The 18,933-nt window shown below is 48.4% G+C and overlaps 1 protein-coding gene across 2 annotated transcripts in view; it reads right to left on the minus strand.

The window, feature by feature from the left end:
- The window catches only part of EHMT1 (euchromatic histone lysine methyltransferase 1), a 50,109-nt gene that overhangs the window by 20,116 nt on the left and 11,060 nt on the right, over positions 1-18,933 (minus strand). The window contains exons 5-15 of one of the 2 annotated variants that reach the window (XM_083375032.1): positions 18,697-18,830; positions 17,625-17,810; positions 16,610-16,690; positions 16,196-16,342; positions 9,333-9,453; positions 6,873-7,004; positions 4,470-4,615; positions 3,985-4,128; positions 2,534-2,760; positions 1,631-1,804; positions 895-977 (exon numbers count right to left, since the gene is read on the minus strand). In XM_083375032.1, coding sequence (XP_083231158.1) covers positions 895-977; positions 1,631-1,804; positions 2,534-2,760; positions 3,985-4,128; positions 4,470-4,615; positions 6,873-7,004; positions 9,333-9,453; positions 16,196-16,342; positions 16,610-16,690; positions 17,625-17,810; positions 18,697-18,830 — 1,575 coding nt within the window. The remainder of the gene's footprint in view (positions 1-894; positions 978-1,630; positions 1,805-2,533; positions 2,761-3,984; positions 4,129-4,469; positions 4,616-6,872; positions 7,005-9,332; positions 9,454-16,195; positions 16,343-16,609; positions 16,691-17,624; positions 17,811-18,696; positions 18,831-18,933) is intronic. The other variant, XM_083375033.1, reaches the window with a different exon arrangement.

Raw genomic sequence — 18,933 nt, forward strand, 5'->3', positions numbered from 1 at the left:
CAATTGCAGTCAGAACTCAAGGACTGATTGCCTCTACTTATGCAGGGGGGAGTGCCAAGAGGAGACGGAGAAGGGTGGAAAAGAGTAAATGAGTCCCCCATCTATTGCCTCTTGTCCTGCCTCCTTGTTGGGGCAGACCCTTTAGATATTGGAACATTGCTTGTGTCCATGGAAGAAGCTTCTCTTGCCTACATCCTGCTTCGGGAGGGTGTAAAACGTCTCCAGAATATCTTTCGCTGGTTTCTTAGAATGACAGAACCGCAGGGCTGGAAGGGCACCTTGGAGGTCTTCTAGTCCAACCCCCTGCTCAAGCAGATGACCCTGTACCCTTCCAGACAAAGCGTTGTCCAGTCTCTTCTTAAAAGCCTCCAGTGATGGAGCATCCACAACTTCTGGAGACAAAGTCGTTCCATTGATTGATTGATTGATTGATTGATTGATTGATTGATTTTTTGAACAGTTAGGAAATTTCTCCTTAGTTCTTCTGGGCTGGATTAACTGTTCTCACTGTCACTACACTACAGCCTAAAAATCCCATTCATCCAAATCGGCTCTCTCTACTAATTGCAATGTGCGTCGTTAAATTGCTGCCTGCAATTAGTGCAGGTTCGAGTCCCACCAGGCTCAAGGTTGACTCAGCCTTCCATCCTTCCGAGGTAGGTAAAATGAGGACCCAGATTGTTGGGGGGCAATTAAGCTGACTTTGTAATAATGCCGCTTGGGGGGAAGGGGGGCGAAAGCCCTAATAAGCAGGCATATACATAGAATGAAGGCTAGTGCTAAGCACATTGATTTGTGCTTCTTAGATTGTAAGCCGCCCTGAGTCTTCGGAGAAGGGCGGGATATAAATGGGATTTTTTTAAAAAAGTGGGGGGGGGGAGGAATTTTACTTACCCAACATAAGGAGGACTTTCTGAAGCTCGCCTTGCCTGGCTGAGAAGTACAGCTGCTTCGAGTGAAATCGCAATTTCTTGGGCCTGCGAAAGCAGAGGAAGAGTTAACTCCAAGTGGCTACTGGCAAGGGCTGTCATTTGTGGGTGTGTTCTCTCTTTGTTTTATTAATAGTCCCGTCCGCTCACCGCATGGAAAGATGCTTTTTGGCTTCGATACTATTCCTCTCAAAAGAAAAAAAAAGAAAAAGAAAACGGGGCGAAAACATATCCCTTTCTTCTGAACACCAAAAAATATATATATAAAAAAATCCTCTTTCCTCTTATGTTACACCTCTTTTTAAATCTGTAGGAATATCAATACCGTTTCTCTGCTCCGTGAAGCCTGTTTTGTAGCTGACGGCCAGTCTCAGCTATTTTTAACAGAACCGGCTTCCATTTTATTGATCAATAAAATGCTGGAGCTTTTGGGCTGGGAACGAGGAACAAGAGATGGAAGCCAAGCCACACGCCTGGAACGGGAGACACAGGATTCTGTGACTTCCCCCAAAGAATTTCGCTTTGATTCCCACCAAGAAAACGTCAATATTTGGTTAGCTTAAGCTGGATGTGGTCAACTTCACCAGGGTAGTCTGGACAACGAGACAACGCAGGAGGTTCTGAGCTTCCACGATGCAAGCAGAACCGGCGTTCACGGCCCTGACAACAGAACAGAAGCCCCATCGAAATGAGTTGCTTACTTTTCTGAATCCAGGGCAATCAAGGCGCTCTCCAACGTTTCTTTAACAAGCCCTTGGGGTAAGCCAGTCGGGGCTGGCTTAGGGAACGTCGATGTCCCGGCCAAATCGAACACCTCGGTGGACAAGTTCTCAGGTCTGACTTCTTCAGGTTGCTGTGTGGCAGGCCCGCTGAAACTGAACCCAGAGAGAACCAAATCCCAACAAATGTCATTTTGCCAAACGAAGCCGGTCGCTAGTTGGGAAATCACGCGGCCGCAATCGTGCTTTCCGGTTGGAAAAGTTCAAGACTACCCAGTTTCACACCTTCGGCTTTTGTTTGCCTTCTAACCACACACACACAGACACACACACACACACACACACACACGCCCCAATAACCTGGGAGTGCTCGAGTGTCTGTCTTCTACACATTATATTGACAGCCTGGGGCTGGGAGCCCCAGGTACACTACGCAAATAGCTCACTCTCTTCAAATCCCTTTCTCTCCAATCTCTCCCCTCTGCGGACGAGATAAGGGAACGAAAGCAAGCTCTTTCTGCAGGCAAACTCTCCTTCGCCTGACCCTTTTCCTGCTGCCAGTGCTATGGCATTGCTTGTTGATGGGTAGAAGAACGAAACAGCTTAGTCTCTTGAAATCACTCTCCAAATTCTCTACTTGTGTGCCGGCGGCACAGGAGAGTCAGGCCAAAGGGAGATGGCCTACAGAAATTGCTTGCTTTCCTCCTTCCAACAGTGGAAAGAGGTAAAAGATTTTAAGAAAATGAGAGGGCGGCGGGAGGGAAGGATGAAGAAGGGAAGGGAAGGTCCAACAACTGGAGAAAGCCGCCCCCCTCCTCCTCCTCTTCCAGCTATGGAGGAGCTAAGCTTTGTTCAGAGAAAGAAGTCTCTCCAGCCAGGCCTTACCTTCCAGTGGTGGTGTCAGCCTTTCCTTCTGGAGCACCCGGTTTCTTCTCCTCCAAGGTCAGCAGCAGGCTGGAGGTGGTGTCCGCTTTGGCCACCGTGACCTCTTTCGCCTTGGAGGCCTCTTCCCCACAGTGCGGGCAGTAGCTCATGCCTTTGACCTGGGAAGTACAGTCTTTGTGGAAGCGGTGAGAGATGCCGCTTTCTGGCTGGCACTCCATGAAAGTGCCCTGGAAGGAATGGCGAAAGGGAAGGGAAGGGAAGGGGAAAAAAAAAACCACAGCTAGTCCTCAAGTTACTAGTCCTCAAGTTACGATCGAAACTGAGCCCCAAAATTTCTGTGGCTAAGTGAGTCCCGCCCCGCTTTACGACTTTCTTGCTCCCGCTGTGAAGTGAACCACTTTGCTTGTCAGGTGGTGGCAAAAGGAATTGTGGGGGGAGGGGGAGAAAAAAAAATCACGTGATCCCAGGACGCTGCGACCGTCATAAATATGAGTCGGTTGCCAGGCGCCTGAATTTCGATCGGGCGAGAGCAAGGGTTGTAGCGGTCCTAAGCCACTAAATGAACGGTTGCAAAGTGGAGGACTACTCCACCACCTGCTTCCAGTCAGGGATTTTATTTTAAGAAGAAGAGACTGTGGCTCGGGCACCAGAACGTCAAAGCCAGCATCCCCTCGGACTGCCGCTCGTTCGTTTTTCTCGCCAAGCGCACGTATGCATAACCCAAAGTAGACTGCGTCGTTTCTCTGGGTCATGCAATATATGTGGGTACGTGCATCGATTCTGTATTTATTTCTTTATTTTTGTCCCTGTTTATGTAGTGGTGACCCTTGGAGAGCCGCATGCAACGAAATTTCAACTTTAGTGTATGCCGATTAGTGCATGTTCAAAGTGGCAGTAAAGTTATTGTTCTATTCTAGTCTACATTCCAGGAATTTTATTTTATGTTATTTTTTTAAAAAATCGTTATTCTTAAATTTTATCTGTTGCCCAAAGAAAGGGGAAGCTCGCAGGGCAACCGTCTCTGGAAAGAGGCAAGGGTATTTTGCCCCCAGCCGTCCAGCCCGGTTCGCTCCCACAGTCGGCCTCCTCAGGGTGCCGTCAGCTAGGCAATGCCGGCTGGCGACCCCCAGGGGGAGAGCCTTCTCTGTGGGCGCGCCGACCCTCTGGAATGAACTGCCTCCAGGGCTGCGGACGGCCCCTGACCTTCGGTCTTTCCGCCGTGACCTGAAGACATGGATGTTCCAACAAGCGGGCCTGGACTGACTATGGTTTTAAATTTGGTTTTTATTGGGTTAAATTGTCATTTATTTATTACATCGTTTCATTCTTTTTTAAAATTTTGTACTTTATGTTTTTTATTTTTTTATCGTTGTGAGCCACCCTGAGTCCTTGGGGAGAAGGGCGGCATATAAATTGAATCAATCTCAAACTCCAGCCCTTCCGATGCTCACCGCCATGCAAAAGAAGCCGCAGCCAGGACAGCATTGATGCTTCACCATCCTCCCACGATGGTCCTCGCACAACACCAGCAGCTGGACTTTGTTCGAGGCACGCATCAGCTCGTATTTCAGCACGCGGTTGGTGCATCGGCTCAGCTGAGGGGGGGGGGAAGCGGAGGGGAGGGAGGGAAAAGAGATTTGTGGCTAGCGCACGGACGTGAAGGAGAGAAGAACCACACAAGTGTGGCATTGTCGGTAGCTCTTTCCACACAGCCGGCGGGCAGCAAATCCCACCAGCCAAGCCCCCGAGTCAACTGGATGCCCGGGGGAGCAATGAGTTTGGGGGTCGACCGACCGTGGATGCCACATCCCTGCCTCCTCTCGCTTGGCTACCTGATGGAAGGGCGAGCCACCTTGCCAAAAAGTAGCTTAGCCTCATTGAAGTGGAAAAAGTCATCCCCCACCCACCCAAAAAAAACCACATCAAGGCACCTTACCTCCTTATCCACACTCTCTGTGGCCATGCACTGGTTGTTGGCGAGTGTGGTGATCTCCCGGCTTTTCGGTGTTTCCATCCGGCAGCTACAAAGAGGCACTTCTTGGAGACATTCTGTTTCCATTGCTCCAGGACCGTTAGAAAGACCTGCAGGAAAAAAAAGGAAGAAGAATAAAAAACAGAGGTCCCTACAGAAGGTTGAAACACAGCAGGGGCTGCCCCAAAGAAGAGGGGGGGGGTCAACTTATTTTCCAAAGCCCCAGAGGGCAAGACAAGAAGCAACGGATGGAAACTCATCAAGCAACCTGGAACTAAGGAGGAATTTCTTGACAGTGAGAACAATTGACCAGTGGAGCAAAAGTTGCCTCCAGAAGTTGCGTGTGCTCCATCACTGGAGGTGTTTTAAGAAGAAATGGTATATAGAGCAGGGGTCTTCAAACCTGGCCCTTTGATGACTTGTGGATTTCAACTCCCAGAATTCCTCAGCCAGCCTGGCTGAGGAATTGTGGCAGTTGAAGTCCACAAGTTATCAAAGGGCCGAGTCTGAAGACCCCTGGTATAGAGTTTCCTCTTGAGCAGGGGGGTTGGACTAGAAGACCTCCAAGGTTCAAGAAAAACCACTCTTGTTATTCTGATATGAGCATTACGTTCAAAGTTGAGGAAGACTGAAAAGGGGGGGGGAGAGGGGACAGGGGGTTGGCTTTATTTGAAGAATGGTGGGACTGTGGGACCTCCGGGCTGCATTCATAGTCAAGCAGGCATGTCAGAAGAAGAGTTAGAGAGAAAAAAGGAAGGATAGTGTTCCAGTATCTCAGGGGCTGCCCCAAAGAAGAAGGAGTCAAGCTATTCTCCAAAGCACCCGAAGGCTGGACAAGAAGCAACGGATGGAAACTAACCAACGAGAGAAGCAACCTGGAACTAAGGAGGAATTTCCTGACAGTGAGAACAATTAAACCAGTGGAACAATTCGCCTTCAGAAGCTGTGAATGCTCCAACACTGGAAGTTTTTAAGAAGAGACTGGAGAGCCACTGGTCTGAAATGGTATAGGGTTTCCTATTGGGAGCTAGAAACGGCCCTTCTACGTTTGGCCCTCAGCCTAGTCAGAAACCCTGGCTGAATGGTTAAACTAGTCTACTTTTCCCTTGATCCCCAGAGCAGGTCCTGAGCAGCTGCGGTCTGAAATCAATGGGTGGGGGTACCCCGGTTTGTCACAATTAGTACACTCTGCCTCGCCACAACTGCAACGAGTGGGGAAAGAAGAGAAGAGAAACTCTTTCCCGTCATCTCCAGCAGGGCCTAAGACCACGGTAGGTCCTCTGGAGGAACATGACCAGGTTCTCTTGCCAACCGGGCAAACTGTGTCTCCCGGAACGAAGATCAGAAGCTAGGCCACCTCGGGCAAAGAGGTGGCTGATGGAGCCAGCCAGATGAAGCTCCCTGGTTGAGCCAAAAACGATGGAGAAGCTGCCTCAGGCTCTTCCAAAATAGACCCAACCTCCAAGGAAGCCGAGAGAAGTTCGTGGGATTTGAGCTTTGTTGGGCAAGGAAGGCCAATCTTGGTCAGCAGAGGCGCAAAGAAGAAGAAGAAAGCGGAGCTGGGAGCCATCGGGAGACCCCGCCACTGAACCGAGTGGCTTTGCGGCATCCAGACCCACCCGGGGCCTCAACAGAACAGCATCACAAGAGTTGAAAGGGACCTTGTAGGTCATCTAGCCCAACGCCCCACTCAAGCAGGAGACCCTACGCCATTTCTGAGGGACGGCAGTCGCACTCTCTTCTCGAAAGCGCCCACAACTTCTGAAGGCAAGCTGCTGTTCTGTCGGTTGATTGTTCTCACGGTCAGGAAATTCCTCCTTATTTCTAGGTTGAATCTCCCCTTGATCAGTTTCCATCCGTTGTTCCTTGTCTGGCTTTCGGGTGCTTTGGAAAACAGGCTGCCCACCCCCTCCTCGCGTGAGACACACACACACACCCTCAAAGATTGGAAGACTGCTATCCTGTCTGCCCTGCCCCTTCTCTTCGCTAGACTAGGCGTGCCCAGTTCCTGTGACCGTCCTTCGTATCTTTTCACCTCTGGTCCCCTTTGAGGACTCACACACACACACACCCCAAAAGCATCTTTTCTGCCCCACCTCCCTCCTTTATCCAGAAGTTGCTGGGCCAAGGGATCCACTCCTCCTCTCGACCGCTGCACCCTCCATTGGATCCATCTGTGACACACACACACACACACACACACACACATACACACACACACAATCTCTTTTGAAGGGATGCCAGCCCGCCCTCCTTCTCCTATTAAGCAGCCACCAGGGGGCATCATCTTAATATAGAGAAATGAATCCAAGGAAACAAAAGAAGCAAAATGGTACATGGCCATTTTCAGAAGCTTGACACCCTCACCTTCTGGTTGCGAAGACAGAGCCCCCTTCACCCGCAGATCCAAGGAATGCAGGGGCACCTCCACGTACTCCATGCTGTTCTCCTGCCCGGCTCCTTCTCCGCTCCCCAAAGGGGGCTTGTAAGACTCAGAACCTGGTTTTGAAACACATGTAGATTGAGAACGCCAGGAAAGAAGTATGCATGTGCTTCTCTCTCTTTAAAGGCCACCACATTCATCGCTAGCAGACAGTAGGCAGGCTACACCCGCTTGCTTGCTTGGAGGATCGGTAAATACAGATGCGGAGAGAACAATTAAAAGGCAGGCAACCGCTGCTGGGCCCACGGATCTCCCAGGCTGGTCTCCTTGGGTGGATCGGGGGTGTGTGGGGGTGGGGGTGTGGGGGGGAGAGAGATCTTCTTCTCCTGTTGCACCCTGGAAAGTTCTTGGCTAACAGGAAGGTTTAAGCAAGGGGTGGCTTCTCTTTTGGGAGACATCTGGGTGCTTCTATACAGCGCTATGGGCAGGAATTGCCCTGGGAAGGAAGGAAGGAAGGAAGGAAGGAAGGAAGGAAGGAAGGAAGGAAGGAAGGAAGGAAGGAAGGAAGGAAGGAAGGAAGGAAGGAAGGAGGGAGGGAGGGAGGGAAGGAAGGAAGGAAGGAAGGAAGGAGGGAGGGAGGGAGGGAGGGAGGGAGGGAGGGAAGGAAGGAAGGAAGGAAGGAAGGAAGGAAGGAGAAACAGCAAGAGAAAAAGGAAGGAAATGAAAGAGGAAGGAAAAAAGGAAAAAGAGAAAGAGAAAGGGAAAGAAAAAGAAAAAGGGAAAGAGACAGGGAGGAAGGTAAGAGCTTGGCTCCTCTTGGCTCACCCTACTCAGATGCCAAGAGCCTTGAAAAGCCAGGCCACGCCAGACCAGCCAACCACCCATGGAGCAGAAGACATGGGACTGAAGGCAAATGGAGCTGCTGCACGCCAACCCTAGCCTCCTTATTCAGCAAGGCGGAGCCTGCTAAGGAAAACTAACGTGTGGGAACCAGCTTACGCTTTTCCATTTGCATGTCCATCTCTCTCCGGTGCGCATTCCAACACACACACACACACACACACACACACACACACACACACACACACAAAGCCCTTCCCCTTCCACCTGGGAACAAGCCAAGGGCACCTGAGGCCGGCTGAGTGGTCCCCTGCCCCATCAACCCGGCTACCATCGGGCCCAAGGCGAAGGGCAGAAGAATCCCAATGGTTTTGGCGATCTGGATGGCACAACGGTCGCTCTTTCAAAAAGTAAAAACGTTTTAGCGACCCTCCAGAGTTGAGCGCGAGAGGGGTCCGAGCAGTTGCAAGGAAACCCGAAACCAGAGCTTAGTAGCCCGACGCGTTGGGAAGCAAGGAAGCGCGGGCCCCTTGCCGTTAGGTGTCCAGATGTTTGACCCGTGGACCACTCCGTTGGCTTCCCTACGGATGGAGCGGCCGTTTAGGAAAATGATCCTAGATATTTGAGCCGCGGTCCCGAATTGCCTCGGGGACACGCGAGCTTCTCCTGAGGGAAGCACAAGCAGAACCACCGGCGTCTCGTCTCAGAACGAGAACTTCCCAGGTGGAGGAAAGCACAACCCGGCAACCTTTCCTATCAGCATATTGGTGGACACAGCTGCTCCTCCCCCCGCTCTGAGCTGAACATCTGGATATGGCTAGTCTATTTCTGGCGAAGACCAGGAAGCCTCACTGGTGTTTCCCCAAGTTCCTGGATGATCTCTTAGCTAACTAGCACCAACCATCCTGATCTGGTAGATGATCCTTTTAGAAAGAGCAGAGATGGGCTGACACACGCACCGCCCCTCGGCCCTTGAGCCTGAAAACTTGCCCCGTAAACCGAAGGACCCCCCAAAAAAGGTCCATTTCCGTCTCACGGAACAGAAGAAAACTTTTCGACAGCCGAGATTGGAGAGGAAGGCAAGTTGTAGGTTGCAGATGTTCTGCCTTGGTGGAGCAGTGGGCTAACGCCTCCTTAAGTAACACCAGCTGCCTGCAATTAGTGCAGGTTCGAGTCCCACCAGGCTCAAGGTTGACTCAGCCTTCCATCCTTCCCAGGTAGGTAAAATGAGGACCCAGATTGTTGGGGGCAATTAAGCTGACTTTGTAATAATGCCGCTTGGGGTGTGTGTGAAAGCCCTAATAAGCAGGCATATACATAGAATGAAGGCTACTGCTAAGCTTGTAAGCCGCCCTGAGTCTTCGGAGAAGGGCGGGATATAAATGGAAATAAAATAAAAATAAATAAAACCTCCTGGAAAGCATCATCCCCCAATCCATTTCCCTTGAGGTCTCCGATAAAAGAAGCAACAAGAAGAAGAAGAAGAAGAAGAAGAAGAAGAAGAAGAAGAAGAAGAAGAAGAAGAAGAAGAAGAAGAAGAAGAAGAAGAAGAAGAAGAAGAAGAAGAAGAAGAAGAAGAAGAAGACGACGTCCAACTGCCTTACCTATCATGTTGGTTTTTTTCTTTCTGTTTCTCCGCCTCCGTTTCCGGGTGGGTTTCAACCACGGGCTCTCCGTTTTTCCCTTCCGTTTCATCAGTTTCTTCTTGAGACTGGATTCGGAGCTCTGCAAGAAGCACCAGGACCATCGGCTTTAGGAGGAGGAGGCCTGGCCTGCTATGGTTACGGTGGTCCTGGTCCCCCGCTACCCCACCCGCTTTCTTGGAAGTGGCTGAGAAAGTGGAGAGGAGGCACAGTTGAGCGACGTTTAGCAACAAAGCTGTTCTCGGAAAGATCACATAATAGATGACTGAGGCCAAGGAGTCAGTGCTGGTACGCTGCAGGATAAAACTGCAAAAAAGATAATCACAGCCCCCTTTGCTTACACTGTGTGGCCGTCTAGCTTGTCCCGTAGCGGGAGGGAGAGGGAGAGGGAGAGGGAGAGAGAGAGAGAAGAAAGAAAGAAAGAAAGAAAGAGAAAGAAAGAGAGAGAGAGAGAGAGAGAAAGAAAGAAAGAAAGAAAGAAAGAAAGAAAGAAAGAAAGAAAGAAAGAAAGAGAAAAGGGAGGGAGATGAAGAGGAAAAAAAAGAGAGGGAGGGAGGGAAGGAGAAAGTGGGAGAGAGAAAAAAAATAGAGAGAGAGGAAGGAAGGAAGGAAGGAAGGAAGGAAGGAAGGAAGAAAGAAAGAAAGAAAGAAAGAAAGAAAGAAAAGAAAGAAAGAAAGAAAGAAAGAAAGAAAGAAAGAAAGAAAGAAAGAAAGAAAGAAGATGAAGAGGAAAAGAAAGAGAGAGAGGGAGGGAGGGAGGGAGGAAGTGGGAGAGAGAAAAAAGGAAGGAAGGAAGGAAGGAAGGAAGGAAGGAAGGAAGGAAGGAAGGAAGGAAGGAAGGAAGGAAGGAAGGGTTCAGCCTACCCAATTGCTAAAGTTAATTCATTTGTTAAAAATTCCCAACTGAAGCAACCCTGACTATCTTCTATTAGCTGCTTTCTTATTCCCAACACAGTGCATGCCGTAACAGAAGCACGCCGGTAACTCTTGACTAAACCACCATTTCTTGAGTGACCGATTCAAAGTCACGATGGCCCTGAAAACAGTGACTCTGCACCGCTACCCGGGCTTGCAACCACTGCAACATCCCCCACCCCACCCCAGTTACCAGATCCAAATTTCAGGCGCTTGGCAACCGGCATCTCTTTGCAAGGGCTGCAGGAGCCTGGGGTCACCATTTGGGACTCGCCCAGCTGGCTTCTAACCAGCGCTGTCCACGATTTGGTTAAGGACCGCCTTGCTTAAGCTGAAGTCGTAAGTTGAGGACTACCAGTGTAGCGTAGGAGAACTTAAAAGTCTCGGCTAACAGCCTTGTATTTTGTTCACATATTTTGCCCGGTCTTTCCGAGTGCGAGGGATCTCCATAAAAATTAGAAAAGGTAAATTGCCACCACGAAGAAAGACAACAGCCTTTCAGACACAGCCTTGTATAAGGAAACTGAGCTACAAAATCAATAACAATCAATTTTTTTTAAAAAAAACAGATTTTGATAAGAGGGGTTGGAAGGTTATGGGAAGCAGGCGGGTCAGCAAGTCTGAACAAACCTAGTCAAAGGGGTTAAAACACACCGCAGGCTGACTTGGAGCCAACAATCTAGGTTTGGTTGCTATAAAAGCACAAGAGATGGATTCACACATGCATCCTTTGGAGAACGGAACCCGATCCAGGTTAACCACAATTCTGCCATTACGTCCCAAATGAGAAACCATCAATGAACAGGATCTTGGGTTAGTAAACTTACCTGAAACCACAGGTAAGTTGCTGTTCTGGGCGTTTACATGTCACAGTGGCTCAGTTTCAAGTCATAGACACACACCGACAATATTTCAATAACAGGTCAAAAATAATAACAACAACAATAATGCCAACATTTGTAATTTGGGAAGGAATTCAATTAGAGGTCTCACTCACAAAATTACGGCCCTTCTATAACCAGACTCAAAGGTCAAAACACCCTGTTGGGACACAATGGGTACTATATTTCAAACCATGGTTTCAAGAAGCTATGTTCGTTATGTTATATAGTCTCCCATGTAAAACACAATGGAATAATAGCAAGTTGGCTAGAATATGCTAACGGAGAAGGATTTTGTTCTGTTGGATGAAATGAAGAGGAAAGGGAAGGGAAGGGAAGGGAAGGGAAGGGAAGAGGAGGGAGGGGAGAAGGGAAGGGGAGAGAGGAGAGGAGAGGAGAGGAGAGGAGAGGAGAGGAGAGGAGAGGAGAGGAGAGGAGAGGAGAGGAGAGGAGGGGAGGGGAGGGGAGGGGAGGGGAGGGGAGGAGAGGGGAGGAGAGAAGAGAAGAGAAGAGAAGAGAAGAGAAGAGAAGAGAAGAGAAGAGAAGAGAAGAGAAGAGAAGAGAGAAAGGGGAAAGGGAAGGGGGAAGAGAAGAGAAGAGAAGAGAGGAGAGGAGAGGAGAGGAGAGGAGAGGAGAGGAGAGGAGAGGAGAGGAGAGGAGAGGAGAGGAGAGGAGAGGAGAGGAGAGGAGAAGAGAAGAGAAGAGAAGAGAAGAGAAGAGAAGAGAAGAGAAGAGAAGAGAAGAGAAGAGAAGAGAAGAGAAGAGCTTTCTTGGTACGAGAAGCTTTGGAGAAGCAACTGAGATCAGACACTATAGCTCCATCTGCACCCTTCATTAGGGGACAATGCAGATATACCACAAAGGAAGACACTCTGTCTTCTTGAGGTTGAGACAGGCCAATAAAGGAGAATATTTGCAGCTCAGGGTTAAGATGAGGGGTCCTTGGCGCTCTCTGAGCTGGGTTGTTTTCTTGCAGATGTTTCACTCACGACGTTATCTAGTCTGGGCAATGAAACATCTGCAAGGAAACAGCCACGTTCACAAGACAACCACGGCTACAAGCAAGCAGTCGAAGGAACCACCAGGCACTCCGCAAAAATCCCGACGGCAAGAAGTAGAACAGGGCTCTTCAAACTTGGCCCTTGTACGACTGGTGGACTTCAACTCCCAGAATACCTCAGCCAGCGTGCCTGGCTGAGGAATTCTGGGAGTTGAAGTCCACCAGTCACCAAAGGGCCAAGTTTGAAGGCCCCTGAAGTTGAATGACAGGGCCAAGGCTTGAGATGACTTCAGCTGGGAAGGGATGGGAGAAATCTCATTCAAACCTGAAATTGTCCTGGAGACCAACAAATGCTTTTGGACTGAGAAGCCCTTTGCTGCCCAAACTGTCCCTACCTCTCTTCAGGGGAAGCAGAATATCTCAATTTGGCACCAGAAAAGAGCGGAACGTCCTTCTATCTCAAACATACAGCGTATGTCAGTCCTTTAATCTCTTTCCCTATGGCGGTTCCCATGAACACGGCCTCTTTGTTCATCACGCTAAGCCAGCCTTACCTAACCTGGCTGGCTTCCAGGTAAATGAGCTCAACCTTCCTTGCAACCTCTCTCCCCAATCCTACTGTCCAGATTTGCCTGGCTAATCCACCAGGTTTTTTTTTTTTTAAATCAAGAGTCGGCTGAATAAATTAGCCATTGTAGTTTGGCTGGCGCAAAACGCTAAGCCTACATGCAGGGCATGCTCCGGTAAACCAGGCAGCCGTCTCCAATTGTCAACGGGAAATCCCAAAGGTGGTGGTGGGGTTTACCCCCACCCTCCCCCCCCAAAAAAAAAGGCAACTGGACTTTCTTGGGGGTTTCTTGGAAAACGTTCTGCTTCTCATCCAAGAAGCTTCTTCGGTTCTAACTTGGATGAGGAGCAAAATGTTTTGTTTTTTTAAAAAAAACCGAACATTAAGAAAGTCCAGTTGCCCTTTGGAAAAAGCAATACACACACACACACACACACACACACACACACACACACACACAGAGAGAGAGAGAGAGAGAGAGAGAGAGAGAGAGAGAGAGAGAGAGAGAGAGAGAGGAGAAAAAGAGAGAAAATAAGAAAGAAAGAAAAAAAGAGAAAGGGAAAGAAAGAGAAAAAGAGAAAGAGGAAAAAAAGAGAGAAAGAGGGAGAGAAAGAGAAAAAGAGAGAAAGAAAGAGAAAAAGAGAAAGAGAGAAAGAAAGAGAAAAAGAGAAAGAAAGAAAGAAAAAGAAAAAGAGAGAAAGGGAAAGAAAGAGAAAAAGAGAAAGAAAAAGAGAAAGAGAGAAAGAGAAAGAGAAAATTAGAGAAAGAAAAAGAAAAAGAAAGAGAAAGAAAAAGAAAGGGAAAGAAAGAGAAAAAGAGATAGAAAGAAAAAGAAAAAGAGAGAGAGAGAGAGAGAGAGAGAGAGAGAGAGAGAAAGAGCGCTTTTTCCCAAAGGCAACAGGAGTTTCTTGGTGTTTTTTTTTATAAATAAAAACACTCACTCATTAAGCCATAGTCTGCAGTTACACTACGACCAGGACATCCTAGGGAGTTCTGTAAACCACAGCTGAACTAGCATTCATCATGGTCACAGATTCAGAGAGATGCTTCCCATCACGGCTTGTCAGTCCCAACTTGATGGGGAGCTTTCTTGTGATCAAACCGGAGTTATTTTGCAAGCCAGGCAGGGAAGAGTAACCTTGGTAACATAACTATTAATTCAGTTAGAGAACAGACTACGAAGAGTTCAGATTGCATCCATCTTCTAGAAAGCTAGGCTGTTCTTATTTATCAAGCCGTTGCAGAATTTTACTCTTACATTTCATAAATTGTTTTGGCTACCTACTAATAGGTGAAGATTTAAGACTGTCCTGAATGTTTTAATTTTTTTTTTAAAAAAAAATTAGCCAACTAAAAATCCTTTAAGAGAAGGCAGTCCGATATCTGAGCATTAAATCTCTTACACCAATTATTAGAGTGATTAGCTATCGGGCCCCTTCGTTTCGAAGAATTGATTTCTTTCTGCAGTTTTGTCCTACGGGCACAGGTTATAATAACTGAATCGTTAAAAACTCAATAATAATTATTGAATTTTAATCACAGAGTGGCCAAATCAGCGCACTTGCAGACAGATCTGAAACAAGTCCAGGAAAACCTAGGTATCTGACGATTGGTTTCGTAAGAGATGGGCCAATTGCAAGAATCAAGGTTTCAGACCTACACCTTTTGCAGGAATTGGTTATAGACAAGAAATAGAAGATGGAAACTAATCAAGGAGAGAAGCAACCTAGAACTAAGGAGAAATCTTCTGACAGTGAGAACAATTATCCAGTGGAACAAGTTGCCTCCAGAGGTTGTGGGTGCTCCATCACTGGAGGCTTTTAAGAAGAGACTGGACAGCCATTTGTCTGAAATGGTATAGGGCTTGCTGCTTCAGCAGGGGGTTGGACTAGAAGACCTCCAAGGTCCCTTCTGTTTACTGTTATTTCCTTAGCTGAGAACGTCTCTCATTAAAATCCAAGGACTAACTTCTGATGGACGTATGAAACATTGTTACCCAAGATTATCACCTTATTGTTGGTGTATAAAGTCCTACAGACACAGGCAGATCGACTGTAGAAAAACTCCAGTCAGGATTGGGGACTACATCCTCAAGCCTATTCACGTTTATTCAAAAGTTAAGTCTTGTTGGAACACCAAGGGACTTCTTTGCAAGCCACTTTTGTAGAAGTGCGCACACGGGAGAAGGTGCACCCTTCCAGACAATCCGTGGAGTGGATCAATCGGTTGCAGTATCATCACCAAGCGGCTGCGTGGGGAGGCCAAAATCGGCAAGACGGTGGGCCCCATTCCTCAACTCAGCTATGTTCCTTCTGCCTCAACTGAGCCAAACTTCGTCGTCTAGATTTTGAGACATTCTGCACCACCACAATTAAATGCCACAGACTATCAAGAAATCTCACTATTCACTATTCACCCCACAGCTAAGAGCCAAACGGAGTACACCTTCCTGAATCAGGGACCAACTATTTATTTATTTTTTTCCCCAACCTCAGGTCCCTCCCCTCTCCAACAGACCCCAAACTTTGAAAGGTTTCTGCAACCTGATGACCCAACATCAGTTAATTCGGGGACAGCCATGTGGTCATTTAGAGGTTGCGGCCAACAACTGCTCCGCTTCAGGGGAGAACAAGAAAAGGCCCAGGGAAAAACAGAACGAAACAAAACCAGGGATCTGAAATCTAAGCCAGAGTTTGTAGAACGACAGGAGGAGGAGGGGACGGAAAGCAACTGAGGAAGCAGGTCTTGGATCATTGGAGGGAAGGGGTGGAAAGAGAGGCCCAGCATCGCACCGTGGATGATCCAGCTCTCCTACCAATCGCCCTTGCCACGAATTAAAGGTTTGCCGTATAGGCTGCGAGAAGCGTAGAGTCAATGCATAAGCCAGCAGTTTTCCCCTAATCTGGGATCCTTCAAGTACAACAGCCCAGGGGTCTCCAGCCTTGCTGACCTTGAAGACTTGTGGACTTCAACTCCCAGAATTCCTCAGTCAGCCATGCCAGCTGAGGATTCCTGGGAGTCGACTCCACAAGTCTGGCTGAGGAATCCTGGGAGCTGAAGTCCAGACGTCTGGCTGCACAAACCAGGGATCCTCCCACCTTGGCGACTTTGAAGACCGGTGGACTTCAACTCCCAGATTTCCTCAGTCGGCCGTGCCGGCTGAGGATTTCTGGGAGTTGAAGTCCACCGGTCTTCAAATTGCCAGGGCTGGAGAGAGCCCTGCAAGTAGCCAGCCTACTACAACATCCTCCGTCGCGCCTGGCCAGCCCTTTTCTGGCAGGGGTTGATGTGCGTTGTAATCCAACACCCCAGGCAATTCCTCAGCGGGTGGGTGGGGAGAGCCCCTTCTGGTCCATTGAAGCCCAAAAGTCTGAGCAATGGCTCTCGATAAAGCAGCAGTGGCAGCGGCAGCAACAGCAGCAGAAGCAGCAGAAGCAGCAACAGCCTTGGGGCATCTTGCCTTGCTTCCTGCAGAACTCGGCCCTGGGCAGGGTCTGTCTGGGCTACGTGCCTGCTTCTGTTCTGCTTCTTCCAGCTCTGGGCATGCCTGTCTGGACCGCGCCTTGGCCTTGGCACCTGGCAACCAAGAGCAGACCCCTGCTGAGGCCTGACAAGAAAGCAACAGACTTTTATTGAAGAGACGGGCGTCCACGGTTCCCCGTGAAACCATCAAGAGAGCAAAACAAAAAAAAGGACCCAAAGCCACAATGTGGCTGGCAAACCAGATCGAGCGAGGGAGGGAGGGAGGGAGACAAATCAAGACAGAGTTCTTGCACAAACAACGGGATTCCCTTGCTGGGCCTGGATGGCGCCGCATTCCTCGCCGTCGCTTCCTTCAGGGAGCAGGGAAGGGGGCGGGAAAGGTGGCACTCACCAAATCCGATTCATCGCCGTCTTCCTCCTCCTCAACCGAGTCCGCGGAATCTTGTTCCTCCTCCGATTCTCCGTCCACCATCTGTGACAGCCAAAGAAGTTCAAGTGAAAACAGAGAAGGCCACCCCTGCTGAAAGGATCGAAGCCAACTGGGTCTCACACACACACACACACCTGTCCAGATCTCTAGGCTAGTCTACCTTGACCCGTAGGCCAATGGAAAATCTCAAGCATCCAGGTCACGGTTGTCCCGAGCGTGCTTTTCCAAAAAAAAATTTGGAAGTCCAGTTGCCTCTTGAAAAAGCACCTTTGGGACAGATTTCCTATCCTTTGCCTCTCCTGACAAAGTAGCATAAAACAGGTCTTTCATGTCATCGGTTACTTCAAGCAAGTCAAGTTCTCAACCTGGTTTTTCAACGCTCGCTCTCCAGATCTACGAAAGAACATCTCTGGGTCTTCTCATTTGAGTCTCAATAGGGCCAGGGGTCCAGCGTGATAACAACACACACATCAAGCTGGAAGTAAGATGATACTCTTGTGAGTTCTTTTTTTTTTCTCATGGTGGACAAAGAGGAGCCGAGACACATTGGGGCTTGTTAGTTTAATTTTTTTTAACATTTGTATTATTGTGTTTTATTGTTGTTAGCCGCCCTGAGTCCTTCGGGAGATAGGGCGGCATATAAGTCCCAAAATAAAAGAAAGAAGAAAGAAAGAAAGAAAGAAAGAAAGAAAGAAAGAAAGAAAGAAAGAAAGAAAGAAGGAAGGAAGGAAGGAAGGAAGGAAGGAAGGAAGGAAGGAAGGAAGGAAGGAAGGAAGGAAAGAAAGAAAGAAAGAAAGAAAGAAAGAAAGAAAGAAAGAAAGAAAGAAAGAAAGAAAGAAAGGTGTAGAACTCTCCCTCTGAATTATGGACCTTTAAATAATATATTATATACGTAATTTATATAATAATAATAATAATAATACAGTAATTTTAGACCCGCAAGGTTTAAAATCCTCCAGAGAAGCCTGCGGATCACCTTTCTGGCATTGCTAACAGCCGCTGGTTCTCTCTCAATAGCAGTTCTGTTCTCCTCCACGGGGAATGTGGCCGTCTGAAATGATCCGCGTTCCTCTTCTTCCTCCAGTTCATCCGAGTCGTCTTCTTCGGAATCGATATCTAATCGTTCCCCGTTCAAGTGTGGGCTGCCCTCCTCCTTCTCAACCTGGACATGCCAACACAGAAAGGTCAATGGTGAGTCCAGAGCTCACGGACATTTTGAAGACTTTGTGGGATGGAGAAAAGTGAAAATTGCTGGTCCAGCTCTAGGTCACCTAGAGCCAGCCGTGTGCGGCGGCAGCACAGAAAAGCTAATATGATCCTTGGTTTTACCAACAGAGGCACAGAATCAAAACCACGTGAACTATTTATTAGTACCGCTTTGCAAAGCCTTAGTAAGGCCACACCTGGACTACTGTATCCAGTTTTGGTCACCCCCTTACAAAAAAGATGTTGAGACTTTTTTTAACAAAAAAAAAAGAAGAGCAACTCAGATGATTCAAGGCCTGGAGACAAAAACATACGAAGAACGGTTGCAGGATTTGGATTTGGCTAGTCTAGAGAAAAGAAGGAACAGCGGGAACCTGACAGCAGCGTTCCAGTATCTGAGGGGCTGCCACAAAGAAGAGGGGGTCAGCTTATTCTCCAAAGCACCAGAAGGCAAGACAAGAAATTATGGATGGAAACTAATCAAGGAGAGAAGCAACCTGGAATTGAGGAGAAACTTCCTAACAGGGAGGACAATTAGCCAGTGGAGCTGCTCGCCTCCAGAAGTTCTGGGTTGCTCCATCACTGGAGGATTTTAAGAAGAGGCTGGACAGTTACCTGTCTGAAATTACCAGACTGAGCAGGGGGTGGGACTAGACGACCTCAAAGGTCCCTTCCAGCTCTCTGATTCTGATTCCGATTCCATGGTGTCTCTAGGAATTAGTCATGGCTGTCTACTGATTCCAAGAGGGGAGAGGCTTTCGTTAGGGGGTACCTGACGATGCAAGCAAACCCCCACGTGAGCAGCCTTCGATACACCTGGCTACCTTCTTCCTGCTTCTCACCTTGCCGTCTGGAGAATGAGCGATGCTTTTGAACATCTCGATCACCGTCCTCTGCTTTAAAACTTTGGTCTTCTTCTTGGGAACCAAGCTGTACGTTCCCATTCTTCGTTTTTTCTTTCGAGATACTGAAGTAGCTGCACAGGGGGGACACAGAGGAAGATCCAGGGGTTAAGGTTGGGCTTTTTCCAAATAACATTCTGAATATTTAGCAAACAGCATAATGTCTGGGTTCATGTA

The sequence above is a fragment of the Vipera ursinii genome (assembly GCF_947247035.1).
Source record: "Vipera ursinii genome assembly, chromosome: 16".
Classification (NCBI taxonomy): domain Eukaryota; kingdom Metazoa; phylum Chordata; class Lepidosauria; order Squamata; family Viperidae; genus Vipera; species Vipera ursinii.